The sequence below is a fragment of the Scyliorhinus canicula genome, chromosome 5 (assembly GCF_902713615.1).
Source record: "Scyliorhinus canicula chromosome 5, sScyCan1.1, whole genome shotgun sequence".
NCBI classification, from domain to species: domain Eukaryota; kingdom Metazoa; phylum Chordata; class Chondrichthyes; order Carcharhiniformes; family Scyliorhinidae; genus Scyliorhinus; species Scyliorhinus canicula.
In genome coordinates, this window is record NC_052150.1 from 102940094 (window position 1) to 102962764 (window position 22671).

A 22671-nucleotide genomic window follows, 5' to 3' on the forward strand; every position below is an offset into this window, starting at 1 on the left:
CCAGGGTCACCACATCCAAGCACCAGGAGGAGTTGATGAGGAGGCAAACCCCTCCACCCTTCGCTTTGCCTGAAGATGCCGTGCGGTCCGCCCGGTGAATAGAGAAGCCTTCAGGTTGTATGGCACAGTCCGGTGAGGCGGGGGTGAGCCATGTCTCTGTGAAACAGAGCACACAGCAGTCTCTTACTTCCCTCTGAGAGGGAATATGCAGATTTTCCAAAGAGTGATCATGCCCACAATGCACTGTCTCGTGAGATGGCGTTAGGTCTTGTGAGGTGCTGTAATCGGGGTGTCCCGGCTTCTTTTGGGTCTTTTGGGCATAACGTGGTCGAAAAAAATGTGCCATATATTTACCATTTGTAGGCAGAAGGGTTTCATAACTTAGGAAGAGCAACCCTTCAAAATTAAAGCCAGCTGCTCGCGATCTTGTGGCCAACACTAACCTTGGTGTCAAAGAATGTTGAAGTAATGACAGTACAGCCCTTAGACAAAGCGGCTGTCAAAGCTAGAGTAAGACTTTTCTTTAATGGGCAAGGGCAGGACCGCAGCCCTTAAAGACTATTGAGAGGTGCAATATTGCAAACAGTGTAAGGTCACTCACTGCCATCTTTGTATTTGAATATTAGATCACTAACACAGGGGGCGGGATTCTCCCAAATCCTTGCGATGGCCCAACGCTGGCGTAAAAAGCGGCGCAAACCACTCCAGCGTCGGACCGACCGGAAGTTGCGGAATCCTTTTCTCTTCCGGGGGCTCGGCCGGCGCTGGAGGAGTTGGTGCCGTGCCAGCCGGCGCCGAAGGGCCGGCGCAAGTAAACGCATGCGCAGAACCGCCGGCATGGTTCTGCACATGTGCAGACCAGCTGGCATATTCTGGCACTTGCTTGGGGGGGGGGGGGGGGGGGGGGGGGTGTCGTCTCCTCTACGCCGGCCAAGGCGGGAGCCCTACAGCCCTATTGATCATAAATAACATTAGCAAGTGAATGTTTACAAAGAATTTGCTGCAAAAATTAGCTTTGAAGTAACACTAAGGGCCTGAATAACAGAAAGCATTTAGGAACATGGTCACTAGTAGTGTCAAGGAAAAGTGGGCTTTTGATTAAAATTTGTGATAAGAAAAATTCTGATTAAAATAGAAGTGAATTTTTTGCATCCATTGTTAACTGAGCATGTGTTCGTACATAAGAGGCCGAAGCAATTGCTAATAATGAGAGCATTAGCAATGCAAATGTCAGCTATAAGTAACAGAAACGGTAGACAATATCACTTATTGCACAGGAGAGAAACAGCAAGAAAATGAGCAAAAAATAGAATTGACAGAGAGGGATAAATAACTTGGATACATATTCAATTAGAAACGGGCAGCTGGTTTAAGTGTATACCATACAGGGATCTGGTTGAAGTTAATGGATTGAGGGAGAGAGGGTGGCAATTGATAATTCCTTCATGGTATTAGGAAATGGCCATGGGCAAGGCAAACATATAAGGTTGACAACTTTAGAAAAGAAAACTCAGATTTCGAGGAGCAAATATATCTAAAATAGGATTCACTTTAAGAATGATGAAGTGATTAGGCAGATACTGGTTGGATATTTTATTTGAGCATGATAGGGATTGCCCTTAAACACTGAAGCAAAGAAATAGGTTTGCTGACGTGGGGTATTTATTTATTTAAATTTAGAGTACCCAATTAATTTTTTCCAATTAAGGGGCAATTTAGCGTGGCCAATCCATCCACCTTGCACATCTTTGGGTTGTGGGGGCGAAACCCACTCAAACACGGGGAGAACATGCAAACTCCACATGGACAGTTATCCAGAGCCAGGATCAAACCTGGGAGCTCGGCTCCGTGAGGTAGCAATGCTAACCACTGTGCCACTATGTTGCCCCCACATAGGGTATTTATTTTCACAAAGTCACAATCTCTGCAAAAAGAATTATCAAAACATGTGGCGGTTATAGAGTGGGTTTGGATTGGCGCCAGTTTGTTTTGAAAAACATGAATCGAACAGGGCATTTCCAGTTACAGTTGTTAATTAGCTGGGATTATAAGAATTTATACACTATTACTATCTTTTGAAGCCTTGATGAATTGCATTGGAGATCCAGAGAGGAATTTTGTGAGCATTTATGCTGAACTGCTATCCTTTCTCCTGGGAAAATGCACCATGAGGGGGTTAGCCAGCATTGTATCTTGCACCATGTTTAGTTGGGATGCAATTGACCACACTGATACTTTTCCCCTTTGTTGTATATTCTGATCTTTGATCAGAAGCTGGACAACTGGTTTCGCCATGAAGCACATTTGGGCGACGCTCTTGTCTGCTAAGAACATTACCATTCTAGGATCATACTGGCATGCTAAGATAGTCTTCTTAAAACCATCTCCATCATCTTCTCCATCCTCACCTCCAGCAATAATTAAGCAGAGCTCATGAAGCTCACTGTTGTTAATATCAGGATTATCCTGATCACGTGCCTCTGCCATGGCTCTCTCTTCAACAAGCCCATTAGGCCAAACGTCATCCAAAACTTCGCACTGCTCTAGATTTGAATTCACAACTTTCTCGAGTTTTCTTCTTATCCCCTCCCATGTCCTCTCCAAGCGCACATCCTTCATGCCTCAATGCCACCCTCTCTAAACTACTGACCATCCATTTTCCCTTCCTAATCCTCACAAACTGACGTTGTTAATGTGTTATAGGCCAGGGTTTAGAGAACCCCAAAGTGTATCATGGAGTTCACCTGACCCACAGCTGTGGTACAGTTGAAATGGAAAAGTATTTTTTAAAGCAAAACAAAGTTTGTTCTATGAACTCAACTTAACCTTTTTGAAACATACAATGAACATCTTGCAACCATTAAGTCAAATACAACCGCCAAAGAATACAACACAAAGTAATCCTTTAAGCTTTCTTTTTAACATCCATAAGACTTAAAACACCTTTTACCAGAAGCACATCAGGTTAAAGTCACTACTGTTATTAGTTTTAAATCACCAGGATTGATTTACAGTCTTTAGATTACAGTGAGAGATTGATACACCTTCTGGCTGTGACTGCAGCTATCCAGCTCTGAAAACGAAACGAAAACACACATTGCAGCCTGCTCAAAAACAAAAGTAAAAAGCTGACAGACAGCCCAGCTCCACCAACACTCTGACATCACTGCAGTAGTAAACACCCATTTCTTAAAGGTACTCTCACTACAGATATTTATATACACACCCATTTATAAACACCCATTTCTGAAAGGTACACTCATATGACAAATGATTCTCTCTCTCGGTTTTTCTCCTTGAAATCTGTCTTTGTTATGGATGTCCAAAAAAAACACCCTTTGACTCTACAGTCTTTGCAAATTACCTCCTCATCTTCAATCTCCCTTTCCTCTCCAATGTCCTTGAACATGTTGTTGCCTCCCAATTTTGTGTCCACCTTTCCTGGTACTCCAGGCCTTATTCACTCCAATTAGGTTTCCACCCCTGTCACAGTTTGAAAACTATTTTTAAAGCCACAAATGACACCCTGTGAGACTGTGACAAAGGTAAACGTCCTTCCTTTTTCTTCTGGACTTCATTTACTCCTTTTGATATGGGTGACCACACCATCCTCCTCCAACAACGCCCCAGGTAGAGTTCCACTCACTCAATTTAATTCACATCTACCTAGCTATTGCCACAGAATCACTTACAATTGCTTCTCTGCCCGCTCCTGCACTGTTACTTCTGGTGTCCCGCAACAATCTATCTTTGTCACCCTCCTAGTTCTCATTTAAGCCCTGTCCTTTGGTGACAGCAGCCAAAAGCTCATAATCAGTTTTCACATGTACACTACCGACTTTCAGTCCTGCCTCAGCACCACCTCTCCTGACTCTTCCACTGTTATTAAATTATCTGACTAATTGCCAGACATCCAACACCAGATAAGAAGAAATTTTTTCTGATTAAACATTGCGAAGACTGAAAACATTGCCTTTAGTCCTTGCTTCAAACTTTGTTCCTCAGCTATCAACTCCATCCTTTTCTCTGACAACTGTTTACTGCTAAACCAGATTGATCCCAACCTTGGTATCATATTTGATATCAAGTTAACCTTCCAATCCCATATCCAAATCATCACTAAAACCGCCTATTTCTACTTTTAACTCTGCTCTTGACTCAGCTCATCTGCTTCTGCCTCATCCATGCCGTTATTACTTCTAGACTTGTGTTATGGGCCAGGGTTTAGAGAACCCCAAAGTGTATCATGGAGTTCACCTGACCCACAACGTTTTATAGATTGTGGTATGGGGAGCACACGGCCCACTCTACAGGTGTGGTACAGCAGAAATGGAAAATTATTTTTTAAAACAAAACAATGTTTATTCTATGAACTTAAGTTAACCTTTTTAAAACATACAGTGAACATCTGAGCAACCATTAATTCAAATACAACCCCCAAAGAATGCAACGCTAAGTAATCCTTAATAACATCCCAAACAACATCTAGAAGACAAAAGAAACACCTTTTAACAGAAGCACATCAGGTTTACATTCACTACTGAAAACCTTTATAATTCCGAATTCATCAAATGATCAAGAGATAGGGCGAGATTCGCCGCAAATGCGGAGAATCATAAAGGCTGCAGTGAGACAGGCCGTGACCCAGGGCAGCCTTCACGCCCACTTCCGGTGCCGATTCTCCCCCCTGGGCGGGGCTAGGAGCGCGGCCCCATGCGGCACGGCGGCGTCAAGCGTCACACCAGCTGACGTGGCCGATGACATCAGCCGCGCATGCGCAGGTTGGAAACGCCAACCCGCACATGCGCAGTTGCCGTCTTTTCCCTCAGCCGCCCCGCAAGAAGTGGCGGCTTGATCTTGCGGGGCGGCAGAGGGAAAATTGTGCCTCCGTTACGGACGCATGGCCCGCGATCGGTGGGCCCCCCCTTGGCACGGAGAATCGCGCCCATAGTCTTTTCATGGCAGAGAGATCAACAGTACACCTGTTTTGCCTGGCTTCAGCTCCAACACTGAAAACAAAACTCAAACACACCCTGCACCAAACAGCCTAAAACGAAAGTAAAAAGCCGACAGACAGGCCAGCTCCACCTACTCTCTGACATCACAGCAGTAATAAACACCTATTTCTTAAAGGTATTCTCACGACAGATATTTATATACACACCCATTTATAAACACCCATTTTGTAAAGTTACTCTCACATGACACTTGACTAATCCAATGCACACTTGGCTGGTTCCAGCATTCTATCAATGTGAACTTGAGTTCATCCAAACCTTTGCTGCCCAGTCTCAATTTGCACCAACTCCAGTTCACCTTTCATCCCACATACACTGGCCTACAACACCACCTCAAATTTCATTCTTCATTTCAAATCTTTCCATGGCCTCTCCTCCTCCCGACCTCTTTCATTGCCTTTATTCCCATAACTTTCCAAGTTATCATCCAATCCTGCCATTTTATGTATTCCTGGCCTTAATTGTACCACCACTGGTACAATTATCTTTTCAACTACCTAGGCCTTCAGCTTTAGAATTCCTTCCTAAATTTCTGTATCTCCCTCATTAATCTCGCTTCCTATAAGATGCTCCTCTTTGATCAAATTTTTGGCCAATCTGCAAAATGTTGCCTTATGTGCGTTGTTTCATTATGTTTCTATGAAGTGCCTTATGACATTTTATTACATTAATAGCATTATATAAATCTAAGTTGTTGTACTTGTGTGTAAGGTTTTAAACAATAACTATATGTTGAGAATATTATGGAAAATAATAATTTCTGGAAAATCATAATAAAATAAATCAACCAGCTGGTTCCAAGAATAGAAATGAAGGAATTTTGTTTTATTGGCTCGAATTATGCAGTCAGCAGCTAAGCATCCATGTTCACTACTGACCTAGAAGCGGCACAGAAAGGTCCAGTAATATCTGTAGTGTAAATTTCACATCTCCCTACATCAGTTTGAATCTGGCACCAATTCAAAGGGATCTGCATGGATGTCATCAAACAGAGCAAGCATCAAGTCATATTGAAGAATTCTCAGAGAGAGAAAACCAGGAAGTAAATGGCACATTTATACTTCACTTTTCAATATCAATTTTACAGAGAATGGGGTTAAGGCGGAAGCTGAACTAGCATAAAGAAATTTAAAAGAAAATGTAATTAGTTAAAAAATATGGATGTTTATCACAATGAAGGAAGCTGACATACCACAAATACCAGTTTTACAGGGGCCAGAGTGATTTTACGGCAGTAAAAATGAACTTAGTATGCTGCTGAAAATACAGTTAGACTTCATTCATCAAGGTGCAACTTTTGCAATGACTTTTAAACCATGAGGTTAATTTCATAAAAGGACAAATTTCTATCAGTTTTGTGTTTTCTAATTGGTTGGGTCTGCTGGAACATCAGAAGCAAACCCCATGGAAAAACACTGACAGCATCTTTTAGATTCCTCTGTTTAACTGTGTGTGGACTCCAGATGTTGAAGAGTAAATAAGGCAAATAGAGTTTAACAATCATTACTACTGCAAAATCTGTACTATTATCTCGATTAATCAATAAGAATTTTGCAGAACCTTCAGTCAGGGGGATAGTTTGAGTACAGTCCACAATCGACTTGAATTATATACTGGATGTGAAAAAATAGTCTTGACACCCCGACTCGGTGATGCGACGAGGCCGTTAAATCTTGCGAGCCGTTGTGATCTGGATCTTGCCCTCGGTGGGCTCCATCCAGATTTTCATATTCGGGCCATTGGGATCATTTAAATATGTCTGCGCCTGATTCTCCCGAGGCCCGGGAACTAACGTCTGCATCTGGGAGACCTCACCATGGCGCCATTTAGCACTGGTCCACACCAACATGGACCAGGCAGAATGGCATCTGTGGGGGTCTCCTAGGCCAGGGTGCCCGGGTGATATTTCCAGCTGGCAGGGTCATTGCCAGGTTTCCAGGCTGGCAGAAACAAGGTGCCAGGATGTCCATGCCAGGGGTGCACTGCCCTCGGGCAGCACGGTAGCATTGTGGATAGCACAATTGCTTCACAGCTCCAGGGTCCCAGGTTCGATTCCGGCTTGGGTCACTGTCTGTGCGGAGTCTGCACATCCTCCCATGAGTGCGTGGGTTTCCTCCGGTTTCCTCCCACAATCCAAAGATGTGCAGGTTAGGTGAATTGGCCATGATAAATTTCCCTTAGTGTCCAAAATTGTCCTTAGTATTGGATGGGGTTACTGGGTTATGGGGATAGGGTGGAGGTGTTGACCTTGGGTAGGGTGCTCTTTCCAGGAGCCGGTGCAGACTCGATGGGCCGAATGGCCTCCTTCTACACTGTAAAGTCTGTAAATTCTATGATAAAAGGTGGGATGATGGGGGTTCGAGGACCCCTAGGAGGCAAGTTGAGGCAGTAGCGGGGTCTGGAGTCTTCGGTGGGGATTCCAACGGGGGGGGGGGGGGGGGGGGGGGTCAGGAGATCGGGGTGTTCCTGACCAAGGCCAGAGAAAAAACTGTTCTATTTGATAGCGGGGCCATTGCGGCGCCAAGACACCGCTATATATACGCAAAGCGAGACACTTTTTGCATGTTAAATGGCGTCCACTGTCACTGGAAGGAAATCCCTTGTTGGACTAAATGGTTCATTTTATATCATGCAAGGTCAAATCAACCTTTAAATCATGCCACCACCCTGCAGTAAAACATTTAATGCTAATGCTAACTGTGACATTTATTTACCTTAACTTTCCATTATTTTGAACTGCAGTTTAGCAATAAACTGGGACTTTTGTGAGATGTTTCAAGACTTAAGCTACGAGTGCTAGTGAAAAACTGGTAGCATCAGGTCAGCCGCCAGTCATAGAAGATAAGCTGCTAGCTAGCTGGAATTAGGAAGAATAATGCACTATTACGGCCTATTGAATACACCTACACATTATAATCAATCAAAAAGAAAATCTTGCATGCTTTGTAATGGGTGGTAATCCAATATTGCCAGATTCCCCCTCTCCTAACCCAAGCAGAAACATAAGGGACTGGGAGAATTAACAAGGGACATCCCCATCTGATTTTCTGCAGTGGGAAAACTGCCATAAATTTAGTGGGATGATGGGAAGAGCCTGACATGAAAATTCCACCTGCTGACAGCAGGATATCAACTAGGCTCATTAATGAGCCATTTAAATCTGATTATTCCTGAGCCCATCAGGATTTAATAGTGGGTCAGGATGTAGCGGGATTTGCAGGGTTTCCGGTGTCTCCCAAAGCTGCTCATAAAGCCCTGAAACATGCACCTGCTCTTGTATCTGACCCCACTTTCCTCCCCATGATGGCCCCATTCACCTGTCCCCACGTATCTGGCGGTTAGCATTGTTGCTTCACAGCGCCAGGGACCCGGGTTCGATTCCCGGCTTAGGACACTGTCTGTGCGGAGTCTGCACGTTCTTGCTGCGTCTGCGTGGGTTTCCTTCGTGTGCTCCAGTTTCCGCCCACAAGTCCAGAAAGACGTGCTTGTTGGGTGAATTGGACATTCTCAGTGTGCCCAAACAGGCACCGTAGTGTGGCGATGAGGGGATTTTCACAGTAACTTCACTGCAGTGTTAATGTAAGCCGACTTGTGACACCAATAAAGATTATTATTATGATGCCTGGTGAAGACCTCATAGCATTATCAACAGCAGCCACAACCCCCAGTGATGCTGCCAGTATTGGAGACCTGCCTGCCTCTTGGGGACCTTCATCCTGCTGGGAGCTTGATGACATGGGAGGCCCAATGCTGGCCAGGTAAGTGTCTGATTGAACTTAAACGGTGTTGGGCCTCCTAGACTGAAGGAACACTGGGTTCCTACTGGTTCTTCAACCGGTGGGGCCCTTAGCATAAAGTTTACATTGTAGATGTGATACAAGCCTAGAATTTTACATTGTTATTACTGTATTCTAAATGATAGGCTATAAGGCTCGAGCAGATGTTTTTTACATTATTGGTTCATGGGACATTAGCAATTCTGGAAAGGCCAGCACTTGTTGCCTGTTCCTAATCGCCTTTGAAAAGTTGGTAGCGAGCAGCTTTCTTGACCCACTGTATTCCATCTGCTGTGAGAAAGGGAGTTCCATAACTTGAGGGATCTGTATTTGGAGGAAGGGTTTGCCAGTCTGGAAGAGCTAAGGGAGATGGTAGAGCTGCTGAGGTGGAGTGAGTTCAAGTATCTGCAGGTTAGGGACTTTGCGCGAAAGATCTGGAGTGGGTTCCCTAGGTTGCCAGGATGCACCCTGCTGGAGCGACTGCTGCTACCGGATGTGGAAGGGGAGGGAAGAATTGGGGATATAGTAAAGTGGCTGGTGGGGTGGGGGGGGGGGGGGGGGGGGGAGCACAGGGAGGTAAGTGGGTGGCCAAGGAGAAATGGGAAGGAGAATTGAGAGGGAAGACCAATTGGGGAGTATGGAGTGAGGCATTGCGCTGGGTAAACGGGACTGCCTCTTGTGCAAGGATGAGCCTGATACATTTTAAGGTGGTGCACAGGGTGCATATGACTCTGGCGAGAATGAGTGGGTTCTTTCAGGGGGTAGCAGATGAGTGTGAGAGGTGTGGACAGGGGCCAGCGAATCATGCACACATGTTTAGGGTTGCAAAAAATTGGGAATATTCTGGGCGGGAGCGTTCGCCGTCTTAGCCAGGATAGTGGAGGAGGAGGTGAACCTGGAACCTTTGGTGGTGATATTTGGGGTTTCAGAGAAGCCGGAGGTCATGGAGAGGAGGAAGGCGGATGTTGTGGCCTTCACATCTCTGATTGCACAGCGTCAAATTTTGCTGGAGTGGCGTTCGGCATTGCCACCGGGGGTAGCGGCTTGGTTGGTGACCTGTTTGACTTCCTACGGTTGGAGAAGATAAAATATGAGTTGAGGGGCTCTGCAGAGGGGTTTGAGAAAAGGTGGGGAAAGTTTGTGACCGTGTTTGAGGAGCTGTTCGTCGCAGGGGGGAGGAGGGTTAAAAAGGGGAAAAAAGTTGACTATGGTTGATTGCCAAGAAGTATGTTTCCTGGGTGTTTATGTGTTGTAACCTGTTTTGATAAATGTTTGTAATAAAATCCATTTTTAAAAAAAGAGAAAGTGAGTTATCCAGGCTTTTGACCCAGCAACAATCAGGAACTACAATATTGTTCCAATTCAGAATGGTGTGTGATTTGGAGGGAAAATTGCAGGTGGTGATGTTCCAATGCATCAGTTGTCCTTGTCCTTCTAGGTGGTAGAGGCTACAAGTTTGAAAGGTATTGTCAAAGGTATCTAGGTGAGTTTTTATGCATCTGTTGATGGAGGCAGTGAATACCTGAAGTGGTGGATGTGGGGGATTGATCAAGTGGGTTGCTTTGACTGGGATGATGTCAAGCTTCTTGAGTTTGATAAAGCTGCACTCATCCAAGCAAATGGAGAGTATTCAATCACACTCCTGAGTTGCGCCTGGTAGATGATGGACAGACTCAGGGGTGTTAGTTGGCCAAAACACAGCATTTATATGGCTGGTCTAGTTAATGTTTCTGGTCAATGATAACCCCCAGGATATTGATAGTGGAAGATTCAACAATGGCAATGCCTATGAGTGGCAAAGCAAGATGGTTAAATGCTCTCTTCTGTGAGATGCAAATGTAACTTGACACTTAACAGCCCAAGTGAAGGTTGACCAGTCTTGCTTCATGGGGGCATAGCCTCCTTCACTATCTGGTTATCTGGGAAGTCAAGAATGGTAATAAACACTGTGCAATCATCAGCAAACATCCAGGCTTCTGATTTTATGATGGAGTGAAGCTCATTGATGAAGCAGATGAAATGGTTGCCCCCCCCACCCCCCACCCCCCCGGACGCACATGTACACTGGACAGTCATTCTCGTCTCATGTTTGATTATGAAACGCACCTCATGTTCCATCATGGCTACCAACTGCCAGAGTATTTACATACATTTGCATTGTGAACTAATTCTCAGTCTCAGTTATAGGATGAAGGTGTAGGAAGACTAAGAAAGGTTGATAAGACATTTGAAAAAAGTACATTTTGCTTCATGCCACTGAACAGAATAATTTTCCTGAATATTACAATAGTGACTACATTTTAGAAATAGTTCAGCAGTTGTAAGGATTTTGGAATATCCCAAGGTTTTAATATGCATTGTATAAATGGAACTTCATTCTTTTACATTTGCACAGTTAAATGTTTCAAAGTTTTACTGCATAAGCACAAGAATATTAATTTTCTGGCTGAAGAAATAATTCCACCTATGATTGTGTTCTTTCCCCCAAAATACTAACTTCATGGTCTCTCAATGGTTATCAATACACCCATGAGACCTCAGGCATAATTGACTTTATAGCTACAATGCTTATAATTCACTTGGTTAAATGCAGTTAAATTCCATAAATAAATTGGGAATTCACATATTATTTCCTTGCTGTAACAATACGAGATTAGAGATATCAAATTTATTAAAATGTTGTTAACTGGGGGAGGCGGCGTGGAAAGTGTGGACATTTCAAAAGGCCATGCTTATTTAACATTTTCCATCTTATAGTCATTCACAAGTTACTTGCCAATGCTATTTTTATGTAATTAATTCATCACAAATGAGATGAGCGTTCGCTGCTACACAGAATGGGAGCTTGTTCATTCGATTAATTTCAACTTTTAAGCACATTTGCAGTACTACCTGAAACTAGTTGTCCTGATTCAGGGGTTGAAGCTGGATTCAGAGCCCAGTGAAGTTGTCGGCGAAATTCAGCTCTGTCTTCTGTGTGGATCAGTTCAAAGACACTCTGGTGAATGATATCAGACTGATGACAGAAAATAAATATATCCCAGTAAGTTTTAAATTCAGCTTCATGATATGAGCCATGTACGTTAAGCTAAACTATTTTTCTCTGACTTCACATTCTTTTGTTCTAAATTATTTCAATGGAATAGAGTGAACAAAAGCATTCAATTTGAGCAAGATGAAAGTTAGTAGTAGGATCATCCAAGCTTGTAATGATTGCAAAATAGAACAATGTTCACACATTAAAAAAAATAGAAATACGGTGACATTTCTTTAAAAAAAAAGCGATTAAAGTACAGAAAGAGAACAATTTCTCTGAGTGGTGCACACTTGGATAATGTACATACCCCTCAACAAGATAGTTAATCACATGGACAAAATATCAGTTTTACGGTTGGCGAATAATTTCTAAAAACTCATACTTTAACTTCAAATATATCAGAACACATCACACACATACTCAAAGCAGATGCATTTTTAAATGTCCTCCAGTATACCATCTATCAGCTGCACGAATTTAGTTACAAAACCTTTCATTCACTGCTTATGGTCATGAAGAAAGGAAAAACATAATTTTATTTTGAATTTTATGCAAGGTATACATCAGTAATCCGATCACCATGTTGAACTCATCAGCTTCCATGTAACTAACACAGCTCAAATACCCTGCATTACAGTGCACTAAGAAATAATCATGCCATAGTTTAAATTATTATGTTGTCTCTACTGTAAAAAAAAAACAGATTTCAACTATTATAGATGGCATCAAGTATAAACAAAATAAACACTAGGACTCCATTTTGGGAAAATTAACAATTATGTGGTTGTCATTCAGTGTTTATTTTGGTAAACCACTAAGTCTCTGCACATCCGGTATACCAACCGATTCAACCAGAACTGGTTATAAACTATAAACCATTGACCAATTTTGCAATTTCAGATTACCTTAAGCTTGGATCAAGGCCCACTCATGCAAGTGAAAAGGCTGAGTATTATACCAATGCTTAAATTACAGTAAACACAAGCAGATTTATTTTGGCATTGCTTATCCTGGTTCAAAGAATGCGCTATTTTATAAAGACAGGAATCTTCAACAAACAAAGCATATCAATCTTATCCACATTAAGTATTATCCACAAATAGTTTATTCAATTTAATGTTTTATGACACTTGTCAGTGACAAAAGTGGAGGATTTTGCAAGTAGCGAAGTGTCTTATCTCAATACTGAAAAAAATCAACATTAAACTCAATTCCGCTCTAACAGATTGTCCTGCAGTCATTAGACACTCTGAAGATTGTTAATGGGCTTGAGATGGGTCTTCCATCCCCATCTGGAGAGGAAGACCTGCCTCTGAGATATCTGCTAGCCAATTTGATTAGCCACCCGATCTCAGTCACAGCAGCGCCACTGGGATGGGGATCACTGCATTCACCCAATCCCCAAAGGATATGGCCCAAGAGCCAGATGAATGGTGAGTTGGAATGTCGGGACCAGGATAGGAGGCCTGGGAGGCGGAAGGGTGTTGATGGGTGAGGAGGGGGTGAAAGCTGGACGACATAGACCATGGGAGGGGGAATCTCAGGGAGGAGGGATTCGTATTTGAAAAGGGTGCATGTGAAGGAGGCACCCTCGACCCTGAACTGCCTGAGACCAAAGCAGGCTTATCTGATGAGCTCCCCCCCGAATCCCCCCCCCCCCCACCCCCCCCTCCCCGGCCCCCCCTTTGCCAGTCTCCTTCCATCAGCCAGGAAAAATTGCAGCTGCGCAAGAAGTGGCCCTTAATTGGCTGTTCAATAGCCACAACTGGCATGTGGGCAGGCTGTTTGAGGTTTGCCAGCCGTTAAATCTCAGCCGAGTCAGAGGTCGTCAGGTGGGTGCCTTTCCCGGCATTTTATGGGCCTGCCCACAGGGGATCATAAAGTTCTGCCCAAGTTTCTCACTGTGACATTCCTACCTTTATTTGTATAATACTATTGTTTGAATTATTTTCCTATGGTTCAGAAAACGGAACACTGATCAAGCTACAGGCATTTTTATTAAAAATAAATAAAGCCAAGATAATTTCTATAATGAACATTAAAGGACTGAGCTGTTAGCAACTGTAACTATAGTGCGTAAAGATTTTTGCATTGTCTTATAAATTCTTAAAAAACACAAATTGTATCTGATGGTTTACTGAATAAGTTCAAGTAAAAAAAATCTAGAAACGAGCAACATTGGAAACAGAAAACCAGTTGTAAAACAAAACAAATAAAATGGAAAATTACAGCAAAGTTGAGAGGGTGAGGTGGAGGGGTTTTGGTGGGTGGGGGGGGGGGAAGCGCAGTAAAACAGTGGCCACGAGAAATGCTCACGTCCTAAATCAAACCAACATGCACTCTGGATAGCATAAATATAAAGCATTGGCAAAGGAAACATTTAATCAAACCTTATCATTTTTCTTGAGTGCAGCTCTCTAATTGAATGAATCAACATTATTCTAATGCAAAATATGTTGGCACATTTTGTAATTATATACTGCAAATTGGATTCTTTTATTTGCTCAGAAAAAGGTTTAAAGCATTAGTTTATTGACTGAATTATAAGCATATGGACTGTTCGTACTTCACCAGTTATATACAGTGAGCCTGCAGTAGGTTATTTAGCACCATCCATTTTACAAACTTTCGTTGGCTGGCACTTCATGTTTAATTATGACTGGCCGATGGAAAATTATACTTTGCCTGTAACTTATTTCACAACCAAATTAGTTCCACTTCTGCCTTTTTAAAAAGTTACAATTTCTTCTAGTTTGGAAAGGAGAAAATATTTATCTTTGTACAAAGAAAATCCTTAAAAGCTTCAAATTGTTCTGGAACACACAAACTATTGAAAACTGATAATGCAAAATCGCTATACCAGCTAATTCCATCTCCCTACAGATCAGGGGCGGGATTCTCCGACCCCACGCAGGGTCGGAGAATCGGCCGGCAGCGGCGTTATTCCCGCTCCCGCAGGGTTTTTAAATCTCTGACCGGCCAAAAACTGGCGCTGTGCAAATCCCGCCGGCAGCCTCTGAAAACAGCTGGCGCCGGCGGGATTTCATTATATTTTTAGATTCCACAAATCTCCGGCCCGGATGGGCCGAAGTCCCGCCGACGTGGCCATGGGTCACGTCGGCGAAAATCACAGTTGCTTTAAAACGGCGTCAACCATTGACGATGGTTGACGCCGTTCAGTGTCGGGGGGGTGGGTTGCGGCATCGGGGGTGTGGGTTGCGGCATCGGGGGGGTGGGTTGCGGCATCGGGGGGGGGGTGGGTTGCGGCATCGGGGGGGTGGGTTGCGGCATCGGGGGGGGGTTTGGGGGCAGCGGCTTGCAGAGAGGGGGGGCTACGGATGCCCTGGGCCAACGCACCGTCGCCCCCCCCCTCTGAACGCCGCTGCCCCCTACCCCAACCCCCTCCCCTCACCACCCCTACCCCCTTCACCACCCCTACCCCCCTCCAACGCCGCCCCCCATCTCTCGCAACGCCGCAACCCCCCCCCCCCTTAATGCCGGGTCCCCCCCTCAACGCCGGGTCCCCCCCCCCTCAACGCCAGGTCCCCCCCCCCCATCAACGCCGGTACCCACACCCCGTCCCCCTCCCTCTGAAGGCCGGTACCCACAACCCCCCCTCTCTCCTCCTCCCCCCCTTCCTTCCTCCTCCCCCCCCCTCCTTCCTCCTCCCCCCTTCCTTCCTCCTCCCCCCTTCCTTCCTCCATCCCCCCCCTTCCTTCCTCCCCCCCTTCCTTCCTCCGTTAGTGGGGGGGGGGGTGCAGCGTTAGTGGGGGGTGGGGGGGTGCGGCGTTGGAGGGGGGTAGGGGTGGTGAAGGGGGTAGGGGTGGTGAAGGGGGGGTTGGGGTAGGGGCAGCGGCGTGCAGAGGAGGGGGGCGACGGATGCCCGGGGCCAACGCACCGTCGCCCCCCCTCTGCACGCAGCTGCCCCTACCCCAACCCCCTCACCACCCCTACCCCCTTCACCACCCCTACCCCCCTCCAACGCCGCACCCCCGCACCCCCCACCCCCCACTAACGCCGCACCCCCCCCCCACTAACGGAGGAAGGAAGGGGGGGAGGAGGAAGGAAGGGGGGGAGGAGGAAGGAAGGGGGGGAGGAGGAAGGAAGGGGGGGAGGAGGAAGGAGGGGGGAGGAGGGCGACGGATGCCCGGGGCCAACGCACCGTCGCCCCCCCTCTGCACGCAGCTGCCCCTACCCCAACCCCCTCCCCTCACCACCCCTACCCCCTTCACCACCCCTACCCCCCTCCAACGCCGCACCCCCCACCCCCCACTAACGCCGCACCCCCCTCCCCCCCCCACTAACGGAGGAAGGAAGGGGGGGAGGAGGAAGGAAGAGGGGGAGGAGGAAGGAAGGGGGGGAGGAGGAAGGAAGGGGGGAGGAGGAAGGAAGGGGGGGAGGAGGAAGGAAGGGGGGGAGGAGGAAGGAAGGGGGGAGGAGGAAGGAAGGGGGGAGGAGGAAGGAAGGAGGGAGGAGGAAGGAAGGGGGGGGAGGAAGGAAGGGGGAAGGAGGAAGGGGGAGGAAGAAGGAGGGGGGGAGAAGGAGGAAGGAAGGGGGGAGGAGGAGAGAGGGGGGGTGTGTGGGTACCGGCCTTCAGAGGGAGGGGGTCGGGGTGTGGGTATCGGCGTTGGGGGGGGGGGGGACCCGGCGTTGAGGGTGGGGGGTTGCGGTGTTGCGAGCGTTGGAGGGGGGTAGGGGTGGTGGGGAGGGAGGTAGGGGTGGTGGGGAGGGAGGTAGGGGTGGTGGGGAGGGAGGTAGGGGTGGTGAGGGGGGGGGGTGGTTGGGGTAGGGGGCAGCGGCGTTCAGAGGGGGGGGCGACGGTGCGTTGGCCCCGGGCATCCGTCGCCCCCCCCCTCTCTGCACGCCGCTGCCCCCAAACCCCCCCCCCCCCGATGCCGCAACCCCCCCCCGATGCCGCAACCACCCCGATGCCACAACCCCCCCCCCCCCCCCCCCCCCCCCCCCCGATGCCGCAACCCCCCCCCCAAATGCCGGAACCACCCCCCAAATGCCGGGTCTGTCTCTCTCCTCCTCCTGCTCCAAAAAACGCCGGGTCTCACCACTTCCGCAGCTGGTGAAACTGATGCGTATCGCGTCAGTCAGCTGCTGGCCCCTCCGGGAACGGAGAATAGCGGCCTTAAAGAAGGCCCCGACGCCGGAGTCATGTACACCGATTTTTCTCGCCGGAAATCGGCGTTACGACGGTCTGCGGAGAATCCCGCCCCAGATAACAAAAATCAGCAATAGTGAGAAATAGTTCACCTCAGTCACTTTCTCAACAATTTATTGTTATACAGCACATTTAACATAGAAAGGAAGTTCAAGGCTTAGTGGTCGGATCCGGGTCGGATCCCACCATCCCCCCCTCCAGGATGGCCCCCGCAGACACACCTTCCAGGTCCCGCCGTGTGGGACCCGAGTAACCCATGCCGGCGGGACTCAGCTGAACCCGGCGGACACTCGGCCGGGAGAATCGGCGGGGGGGGGGGGGGGGGGGCGCTTTCAACGGCCCCAACCGGCGTGGCGGGAATCCCACGGGTGCCTGAGAATCGGCGGGGGAGAATCGGGAAGCCGATGTTGGGGCGCAATTCTCGCGTCCCACCAGAGATTCTCCGACCCGGCACGGGGTCGGAGAATCCCGGCCAATATGTTCAAGTCTTACACCTTTCTTAAATTACCCAGGAGTTTGGGAGCCTATGGTTCTCTATTGGCTGAGACATTGCCATGGAGAAAGCAATTAGAGGCGATTTGGCAACAATCAGCACCCTTTCACCTGTAGTATAAATTATTGTGATTGTTTAAAAGTTGGCGTTCTTGCATTTAATCTGATAAGTACAAGACATAAAACCATGGAATCATGTCTCTCCCTTCAGCAATAAACATCACTTCCTTGCATTTGTATCAATGGCCACCATGTATAAAATCTAGAATTCCACTTTGCATTTTTAGATATTCTACCTTACATGTACGCAAACTTTAAAGATCTATACATGAAAACTGTCACCCTTAAGATTCTTACCATATAGGCTATACTTCCTTTCAGAAATGAGAGACAGGTTCAAGCTAAAAGAAAAGGCTTATGCAAATGCAAGGAAAAGCAGCAATTCAGAACAGGAGAGCTTCATAAAGCACTGAGAAGATATAAGAAAAGTAATGAGGTGCAAAAAAAGTAAAAATGAAAAAAATCTAGCAAAGTTAACAGAAAAATGATCCTAGAAAAGGGAATGGAGGGGAATACAGGCCTATAAGAGAATTGCAGGTGAAACAATAATGGATAATAATAAAAAATATTAAGTGAGTATTTTGTATCTGTTCACAGAATGAAGGAACAATATAATGATCCAAGGGAAGCTAAAATATGTTAATTGTGAAAGTTGGTGAATTTAATACAAAATAAATGGTAATGGAGAATATAATGCAACTTACTCAACAATTTCCAAGACTTGATAATTTCCATCTCAGAGTATAAGTAAGTATAGTTGCAGAAATAGCGTATATTTCATTTCATTTCATATATATTTTTTAGATTTTTTATTATTAAAGGGGCAATTTAGCGTGGCCAATCCACCTACCATGCACAACTTTTTGGGTTGTGGCGATGAGACCCACGCAAACGCGGGGAGAATGTGCAAAATCCACAAGGGCAGTGACCCGGGGCCGGGATCGAACCCGGGTCCTCGGCGCTGTGCTAACCATTTTTAAATACCTGCCCACCTCCATTCCTTTTTCCAGTAAGGACAAAAATAAGGCCAGTAATATTGACCAATTAATATCTGTCCAAGTGCTCAAAGAGAGTCAACAAGGATTTTTGAAGGGCATGTCTTGCCCGACTAATCGTGTTTGAAACAAACCTGTTGGACTTTAACCTGGTGTTGTAAGACTTCTTACTGTGCTCACCCCAGTCCAACGCTGGCATCTCCACATCCCGACTAATCTAGTTATATATATCTTTTTGAGGAAGTCACCAGTAGCGTGGAGAGGGAATGTCTCTGGATATTACATGTTTGAATTCCTGGAGGCATTTGACAATGTTCCGAAGGCTGGATCACAATAATGACTGCACATGGAATTGGAGACCAAGAGCTGTGGAGCAAAGGGATTTAGGTGTCCACGCTGCTGGAAACATTAATCAAAAAAGGCTAAGGGAATGTTGCCTTTTATTGAAAGGGGATTGTAATTCAAAATGGAGGTAGTGATGCTTCAGTTGTACCGAGCTTTTCCAATCCAATTTAAGCACTGCATTTTGTTTTGGGCACAGAACCCCTACAGAAGGAGTATTATGTAGATTCACCTGAACATAACGGGTTAAATTATAAGGACTTGCTGCATAAACTTGGCGAGTATTCTTTTGAGTTTAAAAGGTTGAGGTGCGATCCAATTGAGATCGTAGAATCATAGAAAAGTTTCAGCACAGGAGGCCAATCGACCAATCTTGTCCATGCCAGCCCGAAGACATCTAGGTGACCTTTATTACCCACCTTCCTGCACCCAGTCCATAGCCCTGTATCTTAGAGCACTTAAGGTGCAGGACCAGGTACTTTTTAAAAAGAGTTTATGTCTCTGCCTCCACCACCAACTCAGGCAGCAAATTCCAAATACCCACTACCCTCTGTATAAAAAAGTTATTCCTCATGTTCCCTCTACACCTTCTGCCTCTTATCTTGAATCTATTTAGATATTTTGAATGATTACAGGATTTGATACAGCAGATATAGAGAAACAATTTTCTGCAGTGAGGGAAGGAGCTATGAATTAAGATTTGAAGTAGCCCATTTAAGAGTGAAATAAGGAAACACATTAACCAGGCAAAGGTAGGGGAAATCCAGAAGGTGCGACGTTAAAGCTGTGGATGCCTGGTCACTTGAAATTTTGAAGAGGTTGATAAACTTCTGTTAGATTAAGTATCAAGACCTAATCCACCTAACCTGCACATCTTTGGACCGTGGGAGGAAACGGAACACCCGGATGAAACCCACGCAGATATGTGGAGAACATGCAGACTCACCACAGACAGTGACCCAAGCCGGGAATTCAACTCAGGTCCCTGGCACTGTGAAGCAACAGTGCTAACCACTGTGTTACCATACCGTTTGTGGTCACTGTTGTAATATAGGAAATACAGCAGTTATCTTGCACCCAGAAAACAGCAGAGATCACAGAATCAAAGAATAATACAGCACAGAAGAGGCCCTTCGGCCCATCAAGCACCAACACACAAAAGAAACCTGACTTGCCTACCTAATCCCATTTGCCAGCACTTGGCCCATAGCCTTGAATGCTATGACGTGCCAAGTACTCATCCAGTACTTTTAAAAGGATGTGAGGCAACGCACCTGTACCACACCCCCAAGCAGTGCATTCCAGACCGTCACCGCTCTCTGGGTAAAAACATTTTTCCTCAAATCCCCCCTCAACCTCCTGTACATTAGCCTTCTTTATAAGTCTCTCATGTGCGATCTTGTCAAAGACTTTGCTGAAATCGATGTAAACTAACTCCATCAAGTGCACTACCCTCATCGACACACCTGGTCACATGCCCAAAACATTCAATCAAATTTGTCAGGCATGATCTCCCTCTGACAAAAGCATGCTAACTATCCCTGATTGAACCTTGCCGTTCCAAGTGGCGATAGATACTCTCCTTCAGATCTTTTCCAATAGATAATGACCAGATATTCTGATTTTCGTAATGTCGATTCAGGGATAAGTATTGGTCAGGTCACCTTCTGGAATAACCCCACTGCTCTTCTTTGAAATAGTACCATGGGATCTTCTGCATCCACCCAAGCAGACTCGATGTCCAAATCTAATTCTCTTCCCGCACCAGGCCTCACTTTAACACCTCATCCGAAAGATGGCACCTCCGCTAGTGCTATGTTCCCTCGGAACTGCAATGGAGCGTCAGCCTTGATTTTTCTGCTCAAACCCTGGAGTGGGATTTAAACCCTGAACCCTGTGATTGAGAGGCAACCAACTAAACCATGACTGGAGCTGAGCTACAGATCATCCATAACGTGATTGAGTGTAAACCAGAATCAAGAGGCCTAATCTTGTGTTTCATAAACCACATTTGTTTTACTGCCACACCTCAATTATCAACGATCTCTTAGAACATACAACATAGAACATACAGTGCAGAAGGAGGCCATTCAGCCCATCGAGTCTGCACTGACCCACTTAAGCCCTCACTTCCACCCGATCCCCGTAACCCAATAACCCCTTCTAACCTTTTTTTTGGTCACTAATGGCAATTTATCATGGCCAATCCACCTAACCTGCACGTCTTTGGACTGTGGGAGGAAACCGGAGCACCCGGAGAAAACCATGTAGACTAGGGGAGAACGTGCAGACTCCGCACAGTGACCCAAGCCAGGAATCGAACCTGGGACCCTGGAGCTGTGAAGCCACATGTGCTATCCACTTGTGCTACTGTGCTGCCCACAATCATAGTACATCATGAAACAGCTTCTGAAATCCATACATGTGTACATAAAACATCAATTACGTACCCTATACGGTTGGAATTTTTCAAAAAGTTAAAGCCCACCCTTCACTTTACTGCCCATGCTAACTGTCCCCTAATAAACCAATGGTCTTTTTAAAAAGTGGCAGCTGAAAAAGTAGATACATTGGTTTTAATGGTGACTATGGGTGATTCCTGATTCCTTTTTGTCATTTGTTTATGTTAACAGCGGGCCACTGTCTGGGGTTTGGTGGGAGAATGGGATCGTTGTTATTGATATGGGGATTGACATTGCATTCATTACTGATTATTGTTTATTGTTGGGTGTAAATATGGGAGGAAATGTGAAAAAGGAGAATAAATTTTTTAAAAAAAATAAATAAATAAGAGCTCATGGTGTAGGAGATAACATAGTAGAATGGATAGAGGATTGGCTTGCTAACAGGGGAGAGCTACGGAACAGAGAGTGGCACAGTAGCACAGTGGTTAGCACTGTTACTTCGCAGCTCCTGGGTCTCAGGTTTGATTCCTGGCTTGGGTCACTGTCTGTGCAGAGTCTGCATGCTCTCCCTGTGTCTGCGTGGGTTTCCTCCAGGTGCTCCAGTTTCTACCCACAAGTCCCAAAAGACGTGCTGTTTGGTAATTTGGACATTCTGAATTCTCTCTCCGTGTACCCGAACAGGCGCCGGAATGTGGCGACTTGGGGCTTTTCACAGTAACTTCATTGCAGTGTTAATGTAAACCTACTTGAGACAATAAAGATTATTATTAATAAAATCTAGCTCGGAGTGGCTGGATGAAGTGTCAGATGAAGTAAAGTGAGCTCACACAAGAGATCAAGGCCAGTGAGTGCACCTTTACATGCTGTAACCATCCAAATGAACCTCACACATTGTTGTATTCATCCCATCTCCTTCACTGACCTACCAACAATTTCTATCAAGTGCTAATTTTTCACATTCATAGCTGTACCTCATTCATTTAGCACTGCTGCAAACCTCACAGCTTACACACAAGCACAACACACTGCACCATCATTACTGACACGCTTCCCTCTCTCTTGCAGGATAAGGTGACATATAACCAGAGGCAGCAGCTCCAAACTGGCAGCAGACAGGCAGAGATGCATGTCTGCACATTCATGGAGGTGGCAGTGTTGGCCATTAGAGTGGTTATGGCCAGTGGTGCAGCTCAAGCCGGAGGATGGCAGTTAGTTCCTGCATAATCGAGGTCTTATGTCTTTCCCCTCGTATCACTCTCTTTTCTGATTAACAATTTACAGTTGATATAGCATGCACTGCTGGCTTTTCACCCTTCCCTCATCCCAACTTTACCCACATCCCTTTCTAATTTCAGAAACCCCAGAACTGCCACTTG

General features: G+C 45.9%; 1 protein-coding gene across 3 annotated transcripts in view; it reads right to left on the minus strand.

Moving 5' to 3' along the window:
- The window catches only part of LOC119966167 (aryl hydrocarbon receptor-like), a 235249-nt gene that overhangs the window by 53639 nt on the left and 158939 nt on the right, over nt 1-22671 (minus strand). For all 3 annotated transcript variants that reach the window (XM_038797465.1, XM_038797467.1, XM_038797466.1), the window contains one exon: nt 11687-11810. In XM_038797465.1, the coding sequence (XP_038653393.1) occupies nt 11687-11810 (124 nt within the window). The remainder of the gene's footprint in view (nt 1-11686; nt 11811-22671) is intronic.